The following is a 19,705-nucleotide window of genomic DNA, read 5'->3' on the forward strand; positions in this document are numbered from 1 at the left end:
ATTACTTGATGTAATAAAGCTTATTTTCATTAACAGTTTGTTTGAAAATGCGGGTTCCGTGAATTGAAGGTCACAGTCTGTGAGATGTGTAGGATCCGCGTTGAAGGGGCTTTTCCCCCAGCCCAGAGACATTCTGCGTGATGATGTCAGCACAGCTGGCTTAAGTTAGAAGGCGGGGATAAAGTGAAGAGGCATTTTAGGTACGATCTGACTTCAGCAAACCTCAGTGCCTACTGGGAAAATAACACGAGTCGTGTTACTGCTTTTACCCGCTGTGGTGCTCAGTTAGGCCATTCTCAGTCCTTGTTGTTAGGTGCCGTGGAGTCAGTTCCAAACTCATAGTAACCCTAGGGGACAGAGTAGAAGTGCCCCAGAGGGTTTCCAAGGAGCTGCTGGTGGGTTTGAACTGCTGACCTTTTGGTTAACAGCTGAGCTCTTAACCACTATGCCACCAGGGCTCAGTTCTTAGGTGCTTCTTATCCTGTAAGCATGTCCCGGGTGCTCCGGGAATCTTCATATAATTTGGCCACTGAACTCAAGCCAGCTACATGATCTGGTACCCAACTGAGGAATTGTCTGGTCTAATGCTGGGGAGAAATGGGTTGTGTTGTATGTGTTGAGAATACACACGGTGGTCTCTGACAGTGCCTTCCAAAGAGATTTTGTGGTAATTTCCATATACATACCTTAGGCCCTGACCCCCAGGTAGTGAGGGCTTGTGTGGGGTGAGAGATCAGATAGCTGAGGGATATGGTCAGTGTTCCAGGCAGAGGCAAAGTCCCAGCCATGACAAGTGTGAAGGCTGACAGGAATGGGTCCTGCTGGGAGGGTTGGGTTTTGCTGCATCTCCTCCATGGAAATGGCAGAAAATTCAAAAGGTACGAGAGAGGAGAATGCAGGGACCCAGACAGATACTTGTACACCAGTGTTCACTGCAGCCAAGAGGTAGAAACAACCCAAGTAACCATCAACAAGAACGGATAAACTGTGGTCTAACGATGCCATGGATTATGATTCAGCCATAAAGAGAAAAATGAAGTTGTGCTACATGCTATGACTTGGATGAACCCTGAAAGCATGCTGAGTGAGAGAAGTCAGACACAAAAGGACAGGTCTTGTATGACCCTATGTATGAAATACCTAGACTAGCCAAACGCAGAGAGACAAAAATAGCTGAATGGTTACCATGGGCTGGGGGGAAGGGGAAAAGGCGAGCTGTTGTTTAAGGGGTACTAAGTGTTTGTCTGGGGTGATGGGAAAGTTTTGAAAATGGATAGTGGTGATGGTTGTACAACATCGTGAATGTAATTGCTGCCATTGAATTGTGCACTTAAAAGTGGCTAAAATGGCAAATTCTGTATTTTAAAAAAGTTACAAGACAGTGACATTGAAGCCTATCTTTCCCCCAAATTTCCCTTCCCACTACTACCAGTTTCCTGGGACCATTCAGAGATACTTTCCATGGCCATCTTCTGCATGGAGGCTGGGATGGGGAAGGGTCTTGAACCCCTCGACAGGTGTTGGAGCCCTGTCCTACACAGAAGGCTGAAGCTTCTAAGCCAGGCCACTCCCAGCTGAGTAGAGCTGGACAGGCCACCTTTGAGATCAGTATGTTTAGAAGCCGGCACTGCACATAGGTTCTGGGCTGGTCTGCTGCAGAAGAGGCCTCACCGCCCAGTGGCCTCCCTCCTAGTTCAGGCACGAACTCCAGATGTGTTCTAACGAGCCAAACTACTGACCCTGCCCCCCGCCCCCCCGCCAAAACAAGAAAACTGTAAGGTATTTTTACTGTTATTGATTGGTAAAGCCAGCTGAGTTATGGTATCAAGCAAACCTGCAAACCCATCCGTTTTCTGGGACCTCATCTCTTATAAATCTGTTTGGAGATCAACATCCAGGGAATGACATATACATTTCTGTGTCAGAGAGGTGATCCGGCAACATACAGTCTATTAGCTAATGCAGTCAACGGGCAAGTAACTTACTGTGAAATCTGTCACCACCGTGTTTTCTCTCATTCTCTTGACATTGAGATAACCGACATCTGAGTATCACAGAGCAGTGGCTTCCCAGCAGATGACAAGGTGCCACTGAACGCTATTAATGTTTGACTCAGTTCTACAGTTCTCACAAAAATGCACCTGAGGGTTTTTTTCCAAAAAATATTTTTTATTTCTAACTTTTTATAATGAGACGAGGAGCCCTGGTGGCGTGTGTGCTCAGCTGCTAACGGAAAGGCTGGCGGTTTGAACTCACCCAGTGACTCTGCAGGAGAAAGACCTGGTGATCTGTTCCCATAAAGGGTGTTGTTGGGTGTCCTCGAGTCAGCTGTGACTCAGCAACCCCGGGTACGACAGAACGGAACACGGCCTCGTCGTGCATCGTCCTCACAGCTGTTGCTATGCGTGAGCTCACTGTTACAGCCACTCTGTCCATCCGTCTCCTTGATGGTCTTCCTCTTTTTCTCTGACCTACTTCACCAAGCGTGATGTCCTCCTGGGACTGGTCCCTCCTGATAACATGTCCAAAGTACATGAGATGAAGTCTCACCATCCTTGCTTCTAGGAAGCATTCTGGCTGTACTTCTTCCAAGATGAAGATGACAGCCTAGGAAACCCTATGGGGCAGTTCCACTGTCACATGGGGTCATTATGAGTCAAAATTGACTTGATGGTACCTAACAGCAACAATGTAATAAAACAGACATTTACACAAATACATGAATAGCTTAAAGAAGCATCATAAGGCGAAACTGTCTACCTCCCAGTTGACACAGAACACGGTCAGCCACCCCAGAAGCCCCTTCATGTACTGCACCTCAGTGTCTCCACCTCCCTCCCCACAAAGGGACGGCAGTCGCTTCCTTCTGTTTACAGGTTTATTCCCAAAGAGAGCACCTCTATTTACTACGGTTTAGCCTCTTCGCCCTTTTAAAAAAATAGGTCTTTTAAGTCTGTCATATTTCCTTAAAAGCTCAACCATAACTCTGGCGATGGAGTCCCCGCTTTATCCCGAGAGCCTCGTGGCAGTCTGAATCTGCAGTTCCTTCTCAGTGGGCACTTTTACTCAATTCCCATTGTTCTTTCAGGAACTTCTTTTTCTCTAGGGTTTCCTTTGCTCTTTTTTTCCTTTCTTGCTTTTTCTTCTCTGCCTCTCGTTTTTCTTTGAAAACAAGACTGTTTTCACCATTGCAGAACACATCCACTTTTTCTTGGAGGATTTTCCGAGCCAGCTTTCGGTTCTGATCAACTGACCTTGTCTGATGACACTGTAAGAGAGGATGTTTTATAAAGTGAAAACCAGGGGTGTCCGGAGGTAGAAGGGGTCTAATAAACCCTCCTTATTGTCCACATTTTTGCTTCAGTCAAAGGCAGAGCCGCTTGTTGAGGGGTCCCACAGAGTCAGTGACAGAACCAAGACCAGGCCCTTTCCTGCCTCGGCTCTGCTGTCTTTGCCTTGTCCTGCCCCCTAGCTCTAGTACGTGGCTTTCCCTGATTGTTTTATAATCAGGAGTGTTACCTTTGCTTGTTTAGAATCAAGAATCCAAAAATCAAAAAGCCAAATTGTTACCATGGAGTTGATTCTGACTCCTGGCGACCCTATGTGTTACAGAGTAGAACTGACCTATAGAGTTTTCTTGGCTGTAATCTTTATAGAACCAGACTGCCAGGTCTTTCTTCCTCGGTGCCACTGGGAGGGTTTGAACTACCAATCTTTAGCTTGGTAGTTGACTACAAACTGTTTGCACCCCCAGGGGTGTTAGAAGCAACGACAGTCTTCAAATAATTTAAAATCCCTAAATAATTTTGAAAACATGAACTGATTTATGCAGTTTACAGCCAGGGAACAACCAGTCCGCGTGCACCATTCATAAAGAGAAGAAAACAGCGTATTAGCTAACCATAACATTCATCATACAATCCCTTAATTATGAGCGGGTGCCTTGCAAAAAGAAGAGAAATTGATACAAGATTTCCCTTGCTTCCAGAAATTCTGTGCAATTAGGGTGAGAGAACAGTTCTAAAAGCAAATTTGGAGTAAATGATATAAAATGTCAAGTTTCCCAATTTTATTTCTTGCGTGTGAAGGAGAATCCCCCCCTCCCCACACACACACAGAGGATAGGAAAGTGATTCAGGTTTTAATTGATAATATGTTCTTGGCTCAAAAACCTACCAAGTAAAAGAAAAAAAAAACCCCAAAATCTGGCAGTAAAATACAGCTGTTAAGAACATGGACTTTGTCTTTGGTCTGGCTTAAATCCTGTAGCTGTGTGACCTTGGGCCAGTCGCTTGACCTTTCTGTGCCTCAGATCCCGCATCTGTACCATGGGGATGGGAATGGATAATGGGGTTGTGAGGACTAAGAGAGTTAATGCATGTGAAGTTGCTTGGAATAGTGCCTACCACAGGTTTCCATGATGTGTATTTACTGTTAGGATCATTGCTGTTGTTGGATGCCATCGAGTGGATTTTGACTCATAACGACCCCATGTGACAGAGTAGAACTGATCCATAGAGTTTTCTAGGCTATAATCTTTATGGACTGCAGATCGCCAGGTCTTTTCTCCCGTGGAGCCACGGGGTGGGTTTGAACTTCCAACCTTTTGCTTAGCAGCTGAGTGCTTAACCATTGTGCCACCAGAGCTCCTTATTAGTGTCACTCGTATACAAAAAGCCTGTCTTTTCCTGACTGTCCCTCAGGGAGCAGGGCTGTTTTTAGGGTGCTCCAGCAATACCTGTGCAGCAGAGTGGGTGGGTAGTTCACTGGCTGGGCTTGTCTCTGAGCCAGCAGGGCGACTACTACTCAAACCAGGGGAGAGGAAAAAAGCTGTTTCCTCCAAGTTCAGAATTGTTTGGAAGCTGGTGCTATGCGGATCAGAGATTTGTTTTTTATATAAAGAAGGAAGGCTGTTCAAGGCAGCTGTGTGTACCATTTGCCTCACTGGCATTTATCTCAGCGGGGACAGAGGGACAAGGAGGATGTGACCATCCTCAAGGCAATCGGCTGGTCAGTGGGGCTGAGACTACTAGTAGGCAGTGCCTCAGCACTCCCTGCAGCTGTCCTTTGGCTGGTGGCCCCTGGAGTGGCTTTGCAGCTGCTGGGTGCCTGCCTTTATCACCCATTGCAAAACTTTGTCAAATGCTGCCTCCTGGGGACAGCCAGACAGCAGTGCTGTCTGCTGAATCCAAGGATGGCAGCAAGACTCTGGCTCCACAGCGGGTGAGGCTTGTTAGGAGGCTGTGCCTTAGGGCCTACAGGACTTTGGTAAAGGCTGGAGGAAGGGTCAGGGCCCGGGATGAGCTCTGCAGCGCCCTCTACTGCCTGGGCCAGGCTGGCAGAGGGTAGCCCCTGCCAGAATTAGCAGACACGCCAGCCGACCGCTCCCCCTCATGCAGGAGAAATCCACCCTGGTGTGGCGGTGTTGTTGGTTGCCATCGAGTCGATTTTCTACTCATAGCAACCCCATGTGACACAGGAGAACTGCCCCATAGGGTTTCCTATACTGTAATCTTTATGGAAGCAGACTGCTGGGCCTTTCTCCTGTGGAGCTGCTGGATGGGTTTGAACTGCTGACCTTTCACTTAGCAGCCAGGACTAAACCATTGTGCCACCAGGACTCTTTTCTAAGAGCTTTACACATGTTATTAACTGATTTAATCCTCACAAGACTTCTATGAAGCAGGTACCGTTATCCCAGTTTGCAGCAGGGAAAACTAAAGCCCAGAGAGGCTGAGTAACTTGTCCAGGGTCCCACGGCTAGTCTGGCTCCAGAATCCAGCTGCAGAACTACCTGGGGCGCCCCCTACCTTGACAACGATGCCTGAGGGAATATGCTTCAGCACCACGCAGTTGCTTGTTTTGTTGGTGGCTTGGCCCCCGGGACCATGTCCTTTCACAAACTGCTCTTCAAGTTCACTCTCGTCCAGGGCAGGCAGAGAAGGGCAGCTCTTCTTGCCTGCCATCTGGACCTGAATGACAGTTGTTTCTCGGTCCAGGAATGTCAGCATCTCCCACCGCCTGAGGCCCCGTGGCACTGTGCATGTTCTGGTCAGTGATGTGGGGAAACGCAGTAAAGCTGAGGCACCCATGGGGTAAGTGGGTGTGTTCAGGACCTGAGTCAGAAGAGCAGACGGACAGGACTTCAGTCAGATCATTTGCTCTCAAGATGACACTGCAGGTTCTGAGACAGGCTTTTCATAAAGCGATTTGGAGGATGGCCCAGCTGTTACCTGGGGGATTCAGGACATGAGTGCTGACAGAGCAGCCAGCGAGACCCGCCCCTCTCCAGCCTTGCATTGTCTAACTGGGTTCTCATACATATTTTCTTGTACCAAAAAAAACCCCAAACCTGTTGCCGTTGATTCGGACGCATAGCAACCCTAGAAGATGGAGTAGAACTGCCCCATAGGGTTTCCTAGGCTCTAATCTTTATGGGAGGGGCCCTGGTGGCACAGTGGCTAAAGCGCTTGGCTCCTAACCGGAAGGTTGGTGGTTCGAACCCAGTAGCCACTCTGTGGGAGAAACGTGGCAGTCTGGTTCCATAAAGATTACAGCCTTGGAAACCCTATGGGGCATTCTACTCTGTCCAATAGGGTCACTGTGAGTCAGGATCAACTCGACAGCAAGGGGCTTGGTTTTGGTTTGGTAATCTTTACGGAAGCAGATTGGCAGGTCTTTTCTCCCACGGAGCTGTTGGTGGGTTCAAACCACTGACCTTTGGGTTAGCAGCTGAGTGCTGAGCCTGTGCATCACCGGGGCTCCTTATTTTTCTTACAACAGACCAAAAATATCTTCAAAGTACCCAGAGCTGCTGTTTTCTCAGAAAGGGGAGGTTCTGAGTGTGAAATTCAAATGAATTGGGCTGCAGTTTGATAAATAAATGTTTGAGAGACATCAAGCAATTAGGAGCTGGGTCAAGTGACATTATTTCAATGTTTGAGAATCTTTGAAATCCAAATGTAAAGACTACAATGTGCGATATGACTGCACTTAAACAGCCTGGGATAGTCAATCTCGCTATCGGTCAATGTCACAATCATTGTTTTTTTTTTAATGTCTCCAGTTTCGTGGGTTTGAATAGGAGCATCTGTTCTCTTGGACACACCGCCAATATGGGATTCAACTGGTTAGACTGTTAGAACTGCCTCTTAGCAACCAAATCAATGGAGTTTAATATTAAATGGTTCGAAATACCATGCAAGGTGCAAGGAGAGTTAGGAGGTAAAAAAGGGTTAGACTCCGTCCTCTTGGAGCTTACAGTCTAGTTGGAGAGAGGGGAGATTCAAGGAGCATTATTCAACAGTAAAGAATGAAACAAGTGCTCGAGACACAGCGGAAGGCTAGAGCGTCAGCTGGCAGATGAAGAGTACAGAGCAGGACAGCTGTGACGATAGGGCAAGCCCCACGGGCCTCTGCTTTTCTCCAGGAGACAGCAGAAGGGTCAAAAGCTGTTAGTTCTTTTAAGGGATCTACGTTCTCCCCGTGATTAGGGGCAAGTCGCAACCTGGGCCTGTCTTCTCATCTGTAAAATGGGTGAACATGCCCTTCTCCTTCTACCCCACACAGGCTTGTTGTAAAGGTCAGAGAAAAAGTATTCAGGAAGGGGCTTGGTTGGTATCCCCCAGGGCATGAGACTGATTTTTAGCCAAATCTCAGTTCCCCAGGTGGACTGGGGGAACCACAAACGTGCCAGTCACCTCAGGTTCCTTGACTGGGGATTACAGCGGCACTGAGAGCAGACGCACCACACCGCCCATTTCTTTTTGTCGCCTGCTTCTGCTGAGAATCTGAACAGTTTCTTTTAGTGTTTGAAAGTGTGTCGATTCTAGCTCGTGGCAACTGGTCTCTGATATAGGTAGGAATTGGGGTCTACCAGAGTTAACTTCTAAGATAACATCCACCAAATTATTTCACCAAGCTTGCGCTCAACTTGTTTACCTTTCCCCGCTGTCAGCTCTGACTGCTAACGCCACCTGAGCCACGCAGTGTCCTAGGCCCTGAAGAGGAGGCTAACTGAGGACACAGGATATTCCGCATCGTTTCCTTGTCCATATGTGGGTTTTCTGTCACTTTCGCTGTAAGATTCTGTCTCGGTCATCAGTATAGCTGATAATGGGATGCTACTGGTCATCTTTAGTATGACAGTACAATATTCTTCATCTCTGTTTCTATGGGAAATAAAGACAGTGAAGTATACTTTCTAAACCTGATGCCAAAGCTAGTTTTCTTTTCCATGGCTGACAGGATGGTCTAAACCATGTCTTCTTTTTGAAAAATAACATGTTCGGTATGCCGTCAGTCCCGGTGGGTGACAGTGAAGGTGGTGTTGGTGAGCTACCCCGTGACTGAGGAGGAACAGATTTTGAAGTAGAGAATGAAAATGTCTGGTGCTTTAAAAATTGGTTTTGTGAGAGCAGTGGGATGCAGACCTCAAATTCTCGTAAAAAGGCCGGACTTAATGGTCTGACTGAGACTAGAAAGACCCCAGAGGTCATGGTCCCCAGACCTTCTGTTAGCCCAAGACTGGAACCATTCCCAAGTCCAACTCTTCAGACAGGGACTGGACTGGACTATAAGACAGAAAATGATACTGGTGAGGAGTGACCTTCTCGGATCAAGTAGACACATGAGAGACTATGTGGGCAGCTCCTGTCTGGAGGGGAGATGAGAGGGTGGGGGGGGACAGAAGCTGGCTAAACGGACACGGGGAATACAGGGTGGAGAGAAGTGTACTGTCTCATTACGGGGAGAGCAACTAGGAGTATATAAAAAACCCAGTGCTACCAAAGATGTAAAAGACCTATACAAAGAAAACTACAAAGTACTACTACAAGAAACTAAAAAGGACCTACTGAAGTGGAAAAACATACCTTGCTCATGGATAGGAAGACTTAACATAGTAAAAATGTCTATTCTACCAAAAGCCATCTATACATACAATGCACTTCCGATCCAAATTCCAATGTCATTTTTTAATGTAATGGAGAAACAAATCACCAACTTCATATGGAAGGGAAAGAAGCCTCGGATAAGCAAAGCATTACTGAAAAAGAAGAAAAAAGTGGGAGGCCTCACTCTACCTGATTTCAGAATCTATTATACAGCCACAGTAGTCAAAACAGCCTGGTACTGGTACAACAACAGACACATAGACCAATGGAACAGAATTGAGAACCCAGATATAAATCCATCCACATATGAGCAGCTCATATTTGACAAAGGCCCAGTGTCAGTTAATTGGGGAAAAGATAGTCTTTTTAACAAATGGTGCTGGCATAACTGGATATCCATTTGCAAAAAAATGAAACAGGACCCATACCTCACACCATGCACAAAAACTAACTCCAAGTGGATCAAAGACCTAAACATAAAGACTAAAACGATAAAGATCATGGAAGAAAAAATAGGGACAACCTTAGGAGCCCTAATACAAGGCATAAACAGAATACAAAATATTACCAAAAATGACGAAGAGAAACCAGATAACTGGGAGCTCCTAAAAATCAAACACCTATGCTTATCTAAAGACTTCGCCAAAAGAGTAAAAAGACCACCTACAGACTGGGAAAGAATTTTCAGCTATGACATCTCCGACCAGCGCCTGATCTCTAAAATCTATATGATTCTGTCAAAACTCAACCACAAAAAGACAAACAAATCAAGAAGTGGGCAAAGGATATGAACACACACTTCACTAAAGAAGATATTCAGGCAGCTAACAGACACATGAGAAAATGTTCTCGATCATTAGCCATTAGAGAAATGCAAATTAAAACTACGATGAGATTCCATCTCACTCCAACAAGGCTGGCATTAATCCAAAAAACACAAAATAATAAATGTTGGAGAGGCTGCGGAGAGATTGGAACTCTTATACACTGCTGGTGGGAATGTAAAATGGTACAACCACTTTGGAAATCTATCTGGCGTTATCTTAAACAGTTAGAAATAGAACTACCATACAACCCAGAAATCCCACTCCTCGGAATATACCCTAGAGAATCAAGAGCCTTCACACAAACAGATATATGCACACCCATGTTTATTGCAGCTCTGTTTACAACAGCAAAAAGCTGGAAGCAACCAAGGTGTCCATCAACGGATGAATGGTTAAATAAATTGTGGTATATTCACACAATGGAATACTATGCGTCGATAAAGAACAGTGACGAATCTGTGAAACATTTCATAACATGGAGGAACCTGGAAGGCATTATGCTGAGCGAAATTAGTCAGAGACAAAAGGACAAATATTGTATAAGACCACTATTATAAGATCTTGAGAAATAGTATAAACTGAGAAGAACACATACTTTTGTGGTTACGAGGGGGGAGGGAGGGAGGGTGGGAGAGGGTTTTTTACTGATTAGTTAGTAGACAAGCACTGCTTTAGGTGAAGGGAAGGACAATACTCAATACATGGAAGGTCAGCTCAACTGGACTGGACCAAAAGCAAAGAAGTTTCCGGGATAAACTGAATGCTTCAAAGGTCAGCAGAGCAAGGGCGGGGGTTTGGGGACCATGGTTTAAGGGGACTTCTAAGTCAATTGACATAATAAACTCTATTATGAAAACATTCTGCATCCCACTTTGAAATGTGGTGTCTGGGGTCTTAAATGCTAACAAGCGGCCATCTAAGATGCATCAATTGGTCTCAACCCACCTGGATCAAACGAGAATGAAGAACACCAAGGTCACACGATAACTAAGAGCCCAAGAGACAGAAAGGGCCACATGAACCAGAGACCTACATCATCCTGAGACCAGAAGAACTAGATGGTGCCCAGCCACAACTGATGACTGCCTTGACAGGGAGCACAACAGAGAACCCCTGAGGGAGCAGGAGATCAGTGGGATGCAGACCCCAAATTCTCACAAAAAGACCATACTTAATGGTCTGACTGAGACTAGAGGAATCCTGGCAGCCATGGTCCCCAAACCTTCTGTTGGCCCAGGACAGGAACCATTCCCGAAGACAACTCATCAGACATGAAAGGGACTGGACAGTGGGTAGGAGAGAGATGCTGATGAAGAGTGAGCTATTTGTATCAGGTGGACACTTGAGACTGTGTTGGCATCTCCTGTCTGGAGGGGGGATGGGAGGATAGAGAGAGTTGGAAGCTGGCAAAATTGTCACAAGAGACTGGAAGGGCTGACTCATTTCGGGGAGAGCAAGCGGGAGTACGGAGTAAGGTGTATATAAACTTATATGTGACAGTTTGACTTGAAGCTCAATAAAAGTTAATAATAATAATAATAAAAAAAACCAGTGCTGTCAAGTTGATTCTGACTCATAGCAACCCTATAGGACAGGGTAGAGCTGCCCCAAAGAGTTTTCAAGGAGGGCCTGGCGGATTCGAACTGCCAACCTTTTGGTTAGCAGCCGTAGCACTTAACCACTACGCCAGGGTTTCCAGGAGTATACAGCAGGTGTATATAAGTTTTTGTGTGAGAGACTGACTTGATTTGTAAACTTTCACTTAAAGTGCAATCAAAAAAATTGGTTTTGTTTTATGTGTGTGAAAAATTTTAAAAGTATCCTCAAGAAAGGATAAACACAAGCACTTTGTCTTATTGCTCTACCACAAAGAATCATCTCCTCCCTCAATGACCAAGTGGAAGAGCCTAAGTCAATGTCCACAGTTTCCTCCTCATCTCTGCTTTCAAGCCACAGAACAAAATTCCTTTGTGTACCAGATGGCTCCTAGTCCCTGGACAGGATTCATTATAAAGCACAAGCCCAGAGCCTCTCCTGGGGTTTCTCTTCCGCTAGTTAGCAAATCTGACCAGGCAGGACAGCGCTGGGATACAGTGCAGTGACAAAGAAAGGGAGCAAGTCTGAGGCAAGGCGAAACTCCCACACAAAGGACGGAGAGGCAAGGGCTTTTATCAGCTGCTTTGTCACCAGCACACTGTGCTTCAAATCTGTACCTTTCTGTCCTAATTCAGAGCTGACAGAGACGCTGGAAGGTCTCCCACCCCACTGGAGTTCTAGAAGGTCCCCAGTGCTCAATGACCGGCTGCTTTGTCTAACAGCTAATTCCAACAGCCAATCAGACAATTCTAGACACTTCTAGTATCTCCTGGAGTGTTGGCCTGACTCCAATGACTGCTGAAAATGACAAACACACCCATGGTTCCACTTCCCTGAAGCCCAAAGAAGAATACTGATTGGATTTCAGTTTTTGTGATACTCACAGAGCAACCCAAAGTCTTTGGGGAACAAGGAAAGCAGCTCGAATTATAGCTCATCATGACATTAAAAAAAGAGAAAAAGGGAAATAGTAAAAAGATGTGCTAGTAAGGGGAAACTAGCCATCATGACGGTGTTGCCCTAATTCTTTTCTGGGAGTGCAGACTCTAATCTAGGGCTGGCACTCTACCCCAACATCCCCTCAGCTGCACGGAACAGCTGACCACAGTTTAGGTTAAGGCCACTCATAGTCTGAGTCCCTTCTGACTTGGTCAAATTCAGGATGATAGGTCTGAGGCCTTTACAAAAGGGAATGTTAATTTGTTCAACAGATATTTTAAACATCTGCTATGGGCCAGGAATGGGCCTCAAGGAGCCCAAGGAGCCGCAGCATAAAAGAGAAATTAAGATGTCCACAGAGGAAATATGATACACGCCATAAGCCCCCAAAGAATAACAGGCTACAGAGCAACTTTGTTGTTAGTTGCTGGGGGGTTCCGACTCTGGCGACCCCCTGGGTGCAGAGTAGAACTGCTCCATAGGGTTCTCAAGGCTATGACCTTTCGGAGCCAGACTGCTAGGCCTGTCTTCCAAGGCACCTCTGGGCGGACTTGAGCCACCAACCTTTCTCTAGTAGTTGGCCTTTAACCGTTTGCATCAGCGTGGCCCCAAATCGCCTAGAGTGCTTGTTGTCAAGACGTGGAAGCTGCATTCTATTAAGTGCCTCTCCCAGCAGGCACCCCCTCCTCTAGCTTCTGTAGTCAACCCAAAACAAGAAAGACGTCTAGCTGCAGGATGGTATGTCCGGCTCTGCAGCACAGCCCGTGACCGGAGCAAAGTGAATCGGTTCTAACCTGACGTTGCCAGGCCTGTTGGCGGCACCGCTCTAATGCTCTGGAGAGAGGGCAGGGGGTGGACGTGCCTTGCCTTTGGAGGCGCTGCAGGGGATAAAGGGTATTTTGGAATCTGTTTTCAGGAAAGCAGAAGCTTTCATTCTTTGGATCCGCTTCTGGATAGTGTTTGTCTGAAAACTGTTGTTTAAGGATTTTGTAGAAAGGTAGAGTACGAATTTCCCTTAACTACGACTTTAACATGTATCTCCCTTGGCAGAAAGTTCATAAACGCTAACCAAAGGAACAGATGTGTGGGTGAACTGAAAAGGGGTTGCTGCAGGAAAAATGACTGCTAAACATCTAGGAGCCAGTCTCACCCTCAAACCTCAGCGTGCACACAAGTCACCTGGGGATTTTGTTAAATAGCGAGTCAGTGGTGCTGCCTGGGGCCTCAGGTCCGGCATTTCTAACTAGTTCCTAGGTGAGCCTGTGGCTGCTCGTCTGTGGGCCCCACTCTGAGTGGCACAGCCCAGGGCTCTGTATCCTGGTGCTCAGGACTGACTGACGGCTTGACAAGAGCCCTTGGATCATGGTGGTAAAAATGGAGATGGAAAAGCTTTAAAGGGGTGGAATGGGAGGGAAAGAAATCACTGAGAAGGAAAAAAAAAAACGAAGTGAATACTGATTTGCGTTCACAGAAGGTGAAATGGTAGGAGGGGATTGAGAAACTGGGTCATCTGAAAAAAGAACCCCGAAAATGCAGCTTCTGTCACACTAATGTTCTAGAATAGTTTTGTCCAATAGAAATATAACGCAAGCTACGTGTGAAAGTCTGACTTTTGTAGTAGTCGCATTAAGCATAGTAAGAAACTGATGAAAAATGAATGTTAATATATTTTGTTTAATCCAATATATCCAAACTATAATCCTTTCAGTACAAAACCATTATAAAAATCATTGAGACATTTTAGTCTTTTTTTTTTTGTAGAAAGGCTTCAAAATTCTGTGTGAATTCACACAGCATATCTCAGTTTGGACTAGCTGCCCTTCCACTGCCAGCTGCCCCGTGGGGCTCGCAGCTACCTTACTGGATGTGCAGTGTAGAATCTTGCGACTCAAAGTGTGGCCCACAGGGGCAGCAGCAACAGCACCACCTGGGAGCTTGTGAGAAATGAGACTCTCAGGCCCCACCCCACACCTCCTAAATCAGAGCCTGCATTTTAACAAGAGTCTCAGGTGACTCACAGGCATGTGAAAGTTTGAGAGGCACAGTACTAGAACACAGGAAGTGGCAAGTTCTTTGGCTATTAGGATGGACACTTTTAGAAGCTGTCATTTCTCTTATATCATTTAAGACACTGAGACCCAAATTCAGGAGTACTGATTACCTGCTTGGTGACAAAGAGCTGAAGCGCTTGGCTGCTAACCAAAAGGTCACAGTTTGAACCCACCAGCCGCTCCTCGAAATAAAGATGTAGCAGTCTGCTTCTGTAAAGATTGACAGCCTTGGAAACCCTATGGGGCAGTTCGACTCTGTCTTACAGAGTCACTCTGCATTGGAATAGACTTGATGGCAGTGGGTGGGCGGATCACCTGTTCATGGTGGTCTTGTCTCCCCCTCCCCAATAAGGAGATGAAATCACAGGTCTAAAAACAACGACCTAATAAATGGTTAAGGACCAAACATGGTGAGCTTAAACAGATGTGCAGTGCTGCGGCTTTAAGAAGCCAAAATGGCCAGCCGACGGCACCAGAAACGAAGTGAGAGGTGATTTTCTGAGAAATGTTTAGTAATAATGCATCAAAGTGTTTTTGTGCTTCCTGCAAAATGAGAGTTAAAATAAACTTGCCTCTGTCTGTCTTTGACATCTGGCTCACCCTCTTGTCCTAGATGCCGAAGGTTCTTCCGAGGACTGGGACACCTCCAGAAAGCAGGCCCACTGGGTACGTGGCTCAGGCTCGAAACACACGTCATTGCCTAGGCTTGGGGATTTACACTGAAGATGCAGCACCTTTCACCCACAGTAAGCATTTATAGGGAGGCCCTGGGTGCTGCCAATGGTTAATGCGCTCAGTCCCTAAAAAATAGGTTGGAGGTTCGAGTCCACCCACAGGTGCCTTGAAGAAAGGCCTGGCAATCTGCTGCCCCAAAATCAGCTATTGAAAACCCTACGGAGCAGAGTTCTACTCTGACACACGGTTGCCATGAGTGGGAGTTGAGTTGACGACAATGGGCAAGCGGTTACGGAGAATTATCTTTCAAACAGGAAGAGGATAATAGATTGGGCAGCAGGACAAGAGGAAGAGGAGAAAGGAGAATACTCTGGGTGTGGTCTAAATTTAATAGGTTTAACTGCTGCAGAGTTTGATACAACTAATGAAATAGAAAGAGCATTCAATTCACAGAATACCAACATCCGTTTTTGTTTTTTTAAACACAAAAATTTGAATCCCTAGAGAATTACACCTGTCCTATTTGTGTATATCACTGTGACTTTCTCCTATTATAGCACCTAACAAGAACTTTGTAATTTATCGACTCTACCATTAAAATAAAACAGAAACACAAAAAAGCAGTAATAATGACACTCCAGTTTCTTCTCAAGGTCTCAAAGCCTGGATTACCAAGAAGCCTGGTGGCAGCTGGTAACTGAAAGGTTGGCGGTTTGAACCCACCAGCTGCTGCATGGGAGAAAGGTGGCAGTCTGCTTCCGTAAAGATTATAGCCTTGGAAACCCAACGGGGCAACTCTACTCGTCCTATAGGGTCGCTATGAGTAGAAATAGGCACAATGGCAATGAGTTTTTTAAGAGGGGAGATACTGTTTCTCAGGATTATTTAAATGCTTAAAAAAAAAAAAAAGGCTATACTACCATTAACGATGCTGTAAAAGTTCTCAGAGCACTTGCAAAGACATTATCACACTGATACAAATAAAGAACATAAGGGATGTACACTATGTGGCTCTACGGAACACTTACCTTGGAAGACCATTAAGTATTCAGTTTTTGAAACTAAATTTATCCTTCCTGCTGGCCTGTTCCTCAGCCTCCTGTTATGGATTGAATCGTGTCCCCCCAAAACGTGTATCAGCTTGGCTGGGCCATGATTCCCAATGTTGTGTGATTGTCACCATTTTGTCATCTGATGTGATTTTCCTATGTGTTGTAAATCCTACCTCTATGATATTAATAAGGCAGAGTTAGAGGGAGTTATATTAACAAGGCAGGACTCAATGTACAAGATTAGGTTGCGTTTTAAGTCAATCTCTTTTAAGATATAAAAGAGAGAAGGGAGCAGAGAGACAGGGGACCTCAACCACCAAGAAACCAGTGCCGGGAGCAGAGTGCATTCTCTGGATCAGGGGTTTCTGTGTGGAGAAGCTCCTAGACCAGGGGAAGATTGGTGACAATGACTTTCCCACAGAACCAACAGAGAAAGCCTTCCCCTAGAGCTGGCACCCTGAATTTGGACTGCTAGCCGCCTAAACTGTGAGAGAATAAATTACTGTTTGTTAAGTCATCCACTTGTGGTATTTGTTATAGCAGCACTAGGTAACTAAAACACCTTCCATAATATCTCCAGATCCGTTCCTTAAAAAATGCTAGCTCATTTTCTCAACTTTCTCTTCTTGACTTTGCCTCTTTTTTTTTTTTTTTTTCTAAATTTTTGTCCCTGAAAGGCAATACTGCACGACCTGGATTCAATTTCTCAACTCCATGAGTTACTTGCTGTGTGACTTTGGTACCGTTTCCTCATCTGTAACCAGGGGTAAGGACAAAATCATACACGTTGCCACAAATGTAAAGCCCTACTGCTCATAAAATGGTAGAGTTTCCGACCTGTAAACTACAAAGCTGAGGAGCCCCTGACCAACACACCACATAAGCTGTGGTTTTATGGCATAAACCCAATCTGGGAACTATTTTACTGGCTTGTGTTTCAGAGCTCTCTGTGAAGAGACATCTGTCTAGAACAGAGACCTGCTAGCTGTTTACATGGTAGAAATCCAATCTGAAATGTACTTGGAAACCATGTCTGCTGAGGTCATAATTCTGGTCTATGAAATCAGGTGGCGAGGAGGTAATTATGATGCCAAAAATATAGCCTCACTTCCAGGTAGGCTTAAAGTGAAAGATAAAACTACCTTCTTCAAATTAAGTCTTGGTTTAAACTTGGATACCTTTAGTAATTATCTAATATAGTAAGAAAAATGACAAAAGACAGGAAAGATGAAAAAAATCCATATTTAAGTGTAAACTTCATCATTTCCTTTTATGTTCAATGGTTAAACTACAGATTTTAAGTTTAAGAGTCGGTCATTTTTTGCTGTGGAGAAGTGGACCTCCAAAAGATACACCGTTTGGATATAAAAGTCAATGACACAAAGTAACACCCTGAATAGTAAGACACTGAATGCCTCAAGCCATTAGCCACTAGTATTACTGAACAGTTTATCCCAATTGATGTAGAGAATCTCCACTCAAAAGCTGGCAATTTGAAGCTTCAAGAAAAAGAGAAGTACTTGAGCAACTGGATGTTATAATAAACTAATATATTACAATGTTCATTACCATCATAAAGGTTATCAAATAGTAGTATAAACTTGCTTACAAGAAATGCAAAATTTCTTCTTTTGGAGGGGGAATATTTACATTACATTGTTATACTTAACACATTGTCTTGGATTTCTGGAGTCTACTGTTTTCTATAAACTATATGATCTTTAAAAACTACTTTTTTTCAGGTGTTTATAAAGTTTTGAATCATGCTTGGTAGAGGATCAGTGAAAAAGAGAAAGACTCTCAATTAGACATACTGACACAGTGGCTGCAACAATGGGCTCAAGCATAACGACTGTGAGGATGGTGCAGGACCAGGCAGTGTTTCATTCTGTTGTATGTAGGGTCACTGAGTCAGAACTGACTCGACGGCACCTCACAACAACAACAACGAAGTTTTGAAAAAGGCATTTCTTCTTTCTAGTCCAATTAATCAAAGGCAGCTTCAACTTTGAAATTGTTAAAATTATGACCCTACCAAAGAGCCTCCCCTAAGGTAAGAAATAAGGTGGGAGCAAACTTACAAAATACTTCACTGCATCAATGGGTTAACAAAATCACCCATCAAAAGCAAAAAACAAAAACATTCATGCTTAAAATGAAAAAAGCCCAACCGCTTTTATAGCCAAAAGCAATGATCTACTTTGCTTAGTTAATAACTAATCACTAGTACTCAATTTTGGGTTAATATTTTTCTTGTAAGGAAACACACCCCTGGAGAAATGGTACCTCTCTTTGCCTAGAGCTGTCTCAGGAATTCATACTTCTCAATTCTTCTGTGAATGCAAAATCCTACAATGTCTCGAAATAGATTTTTGTGGCCAAATGAAATTAATGACAAAAACTGCTGTTTGGGGTGAGTCTGAAATATGGTCACTATTTTCAGTGACGGGTGCTTAAAAATTATCCGGTTTTGGTTAGGTATCACACGAGCATAATAATGACTGGTGGATTAGCAGAAATTGTGGTGTGGGGTTCAACTTTTTTAAGCTTGAGATCTTACACACTGATGGGGTTCTGGATGAAGTTTTCATTCTTACTGTTAAAAATGTTAGGTATCCCTAGGGGGCTCGGTTGAGCTCGAATGCCTGTCAGATGGAGCTGTTAAGGTAAGGACAAAAACATCACCTGCGTCCTGGCTTCACCGTGCCACCTCAAGCACACCTGGTGACACCTCCAGGGAAATGGAAGAGGTGGAAGCACCTTAAAGGCTAACTAGTTTGAAGAATGTGAGCCCTACAGATTTCTTGTGATGGGCTGGAGGCCTGCAGGGAGGAAAGTGGTTTCACTGTGGTCCCAGAGCAGAGCAGTGCTGACGCCAACTATGTACCAGGCTTAAGGCAGCATCCACTGACTGTAACCTGGTGCCCTGGGGTTGATTCTGACTCATGGGGACCCTGTGTGTTACAGAGGAGAACTGCTCTGTAGGGTGTTCTTGACTGTTATCTTTAGAGAAACGGATCACCACGACTTTCTTCCGCAGCACCACGGGGTGGGTTTGAACTGCCAATCTTCAGGTTAGTAGAAGATGTCAAACTGCTTGCGCCACCCAAGGACCTTGCGTGTAAAGAGCTCCACAGAACTGCCCGATTAGTACACGAGGGCTATTTCACGGCATCTCAGGCCTCATCTGGAAATTTCTCCATGGCGGGGGCCTTCGCTTCCCCCGGAGCTTTTAACAGCCCTACAGTCGAGCCCCCAGCAGCCTAGGGTAAACCAAGTATCTAGGCCGGATTCCCCTCGCCGCCAGTGAGGCCTCAGGTGCATAGATGGCGCGACTCAGGGTCGCAAGCCGGGAAACTCAGCGTCCCCGCCCCTAGTCCTTTCTCTATAGCCCTCGACAATCGTGAGCAACCGTACGTCTTCCTGGGCTTCTCCGCGGGCGCTTACCTGGTTTCAGGACCAGCCTCCCGCCCCGGTTCTCGGGAAACCAGAATTCCGGCAGAAAAAGGCTAGCAAGCGCGCTCCCAGGTCTGCGCACGCGCCGTGCCCTGCCCACGGCTTCCCTCACTCGCTGGAGCCTCATTTTTACAAACTGCGCATGCGAGAAGCTGAAGCTTCTTTCCTGGGTGGCAGCAGGCGGGTCGCAGAGAGCCAATCAGGAGCGAGGAATT

The 19,705-nt window shown here is 45.4% G+C and overlaps 1 protein-coding gene across 1 annotated transcript; it reads right to left on the bottom strand.

The window, feature by feature from the left end:
* Nucleotides 1–13: 13 nt before the first annotated feature.
* On the bottom strand, nucleotides 14–19,572 carry MTRFR (mitochondrial translation release factor in rescue). Its single transcript, XM_049866333.1, has 3 exons — nucleotides 19,482–19,572; nucleotides 5,811–6,116; nucleotides 14–3,268 (listed from the first exon to the last, which is right to left on the bottom strand). The coding sequence occupies exons 2-3, from the start codon at nucleotides 6,090–6,092 to the stop codon at nucleotides 3,050–3,052; spliced, it is 501 nt and encodes a 166-aa protein (XP_049722290.1). The 5' UTR covers nucleotides 6,093–6,116; nucleotides 19,482–19,572; the 3' UTR covers nucleotides 14–3,049.
* Between the last annotated feature and the right edge of the window lie 133 nt (nucleotides 19,573–19,705).

Source organism: Elephas maximus, chromosome 22 (genome assembly GCF_024166365.1).
Source record: "Elephas maximus indicus isolate mEleMax1 chromosome 22, mEleMax1 primary haplotype, whole genome shotgun sequence".
Taxonomy (NCBI): Eukaryota; Metazoa; Chordata; class Mammalia; order Proboscidea; family Elephantidae; genus Elephas; species Elephas maximus.

Coding starts and splice junctions, on each gene's coding strand:
- MTRFR (XM_049866333.1), bottom strand. CDS start 6,092: ATGGGTGCCTCAGCTTTACTGCGTTTCCCCACATCACTGACCAGAACA. Junction 3,269..5,810: donor CCTCAGGCATCGTTGTCAAG/GTAGGGGGCGCC, acceptor CCTCTCTTACAG/TGTCATCAGACAAGGTCAGT.